At 57.6% G+C, this 1,047-nt stretch overlaps 1 protein-coding gene across 1 annotated transcript in view; it reads right to left on the bottom strand.

The window, feature by feature from the left end:
- Positions 1–275: 275 nt before the first annotated feature.
- Positions 276–1,047, bottom strand: part of LOC137319297 (glyceraldehyde-3-phosphate dehydrogenase-like) — a gene marked incomplete at its 5' end in the record, with an annotated part of 2,683 nt that continues 1,911 nt past the window's right edge. Inside the window, 5 exon segments of the mRNA XM_067981579.1 lie at positions 276–519; positions 650–689; positions 692–746; positions 893–957; positions 960–975. Of these exon segments, the coding sequence (XP_067837680.1) occupies positions 450–519; positions 650–689; positions 692–746; positions 893–957; positions 960–975 (246 nt within the window).

The following is a 1,047-nucleotide window of genomic DNA, read 5'->3' on the forward strand; positions in this document are numbered from 1 at the left end:
GTGCCTTCAGCTGCCTGGGCCCCGAGCTCTGGAATTCCCTCCCTCAACCTCTCCGACTCTCTCCCTCTCCCTCCTCCTTTTAAGACGCTCCTTAAAACCTCCCTCGTTGACCCAGCTTTTGGTCCCCTCTCCTAATATCTCCTGATCTGGCTCGGTGTTTGACAAATCACTCCTGTGAAGCACCTTGGGGCGTTTGGTCGGTTCGAGGCCCGACATCGAGGGCAGGTGTCGGGGGGGCCGCGCGCCCCAGCAAGAACGGACAGACGCAGACCCGGTGAGGTTCAAACATTTTTTTTTTATTTGGGATTGCGTTGGTTTATCTCCGAGGCGAGATCGTTCTGCGGGTCGGCAGGTCGACAAGGGGCAAGGGGGTGGCGGGAGGTTGTGGGGTCGGGGGAGATTGGTGTAAACACAGCCGCCCTCGGTGATGCCAGGCTGACCTCCGACCTCTACACTTTGGTGGACATGTGGATGGCCAGGTCGACGACACGGTTACTGTAAGCAAACTCATTGTCGTACCTGGAAGAAAGAGAAAGAGAGAGAGAGAGAGAGCCATCGGTCAGAGGTTAATGGCATCGACAACACCCACAAGAGACCACCCCACCCCACCCCGGGTAAGTATTGGCAGCAGACGGAGGGAGACACTCACCAAGTCACCAGCTTCACAAAGTGATCGTTCAGCGCGATGCCGGCCCCGCGTCAAAGATGGAGGAGTGCGTATCTCCGTTGAAATCGGTCGACACAACCTGGAGACAAACAGACAAACCAGCCAGGGTTTATTCCCCCCACCCGTCAAATGTCCCTCTCTCCCCTCCCGCACCGTTTAATCGCCCGTCTTTCCCCCCCACCCCCGCCCGGGGTTTTGTTCCATTCAGGCAGGTCGGCCACTGACCTGGTCCTCTGTGTATCCCAGGATTCCTTTCATGGGCCCGTCAGCAGCTGCTTTCACGGCCTTCTAATCTCATCGTAAGTCGCCTGAAAAAACGACACCAAAATCAGCTCCAGAACAATCTCCCGATCGTCCCGTGTCCCACCCCGGACCCCCGG

Source organism: Heptranchias perlo, unplaced genomic scaffold (assembly GCF_035084215.1).
Source record: "Heptranchias perlo isolate sHepPer1 unplaced genomic scaffold, sHepPer1.hap1 HAP1_SCAFFOLD_806, whole genome shotgun sequence".
Lineage (NCBI taxonomy): Eukaryota > Metazoa > Chordata > Chondrichthyes > Hexanchiformes > Hexanchidae > Heptranchias > Heptranchias perlo.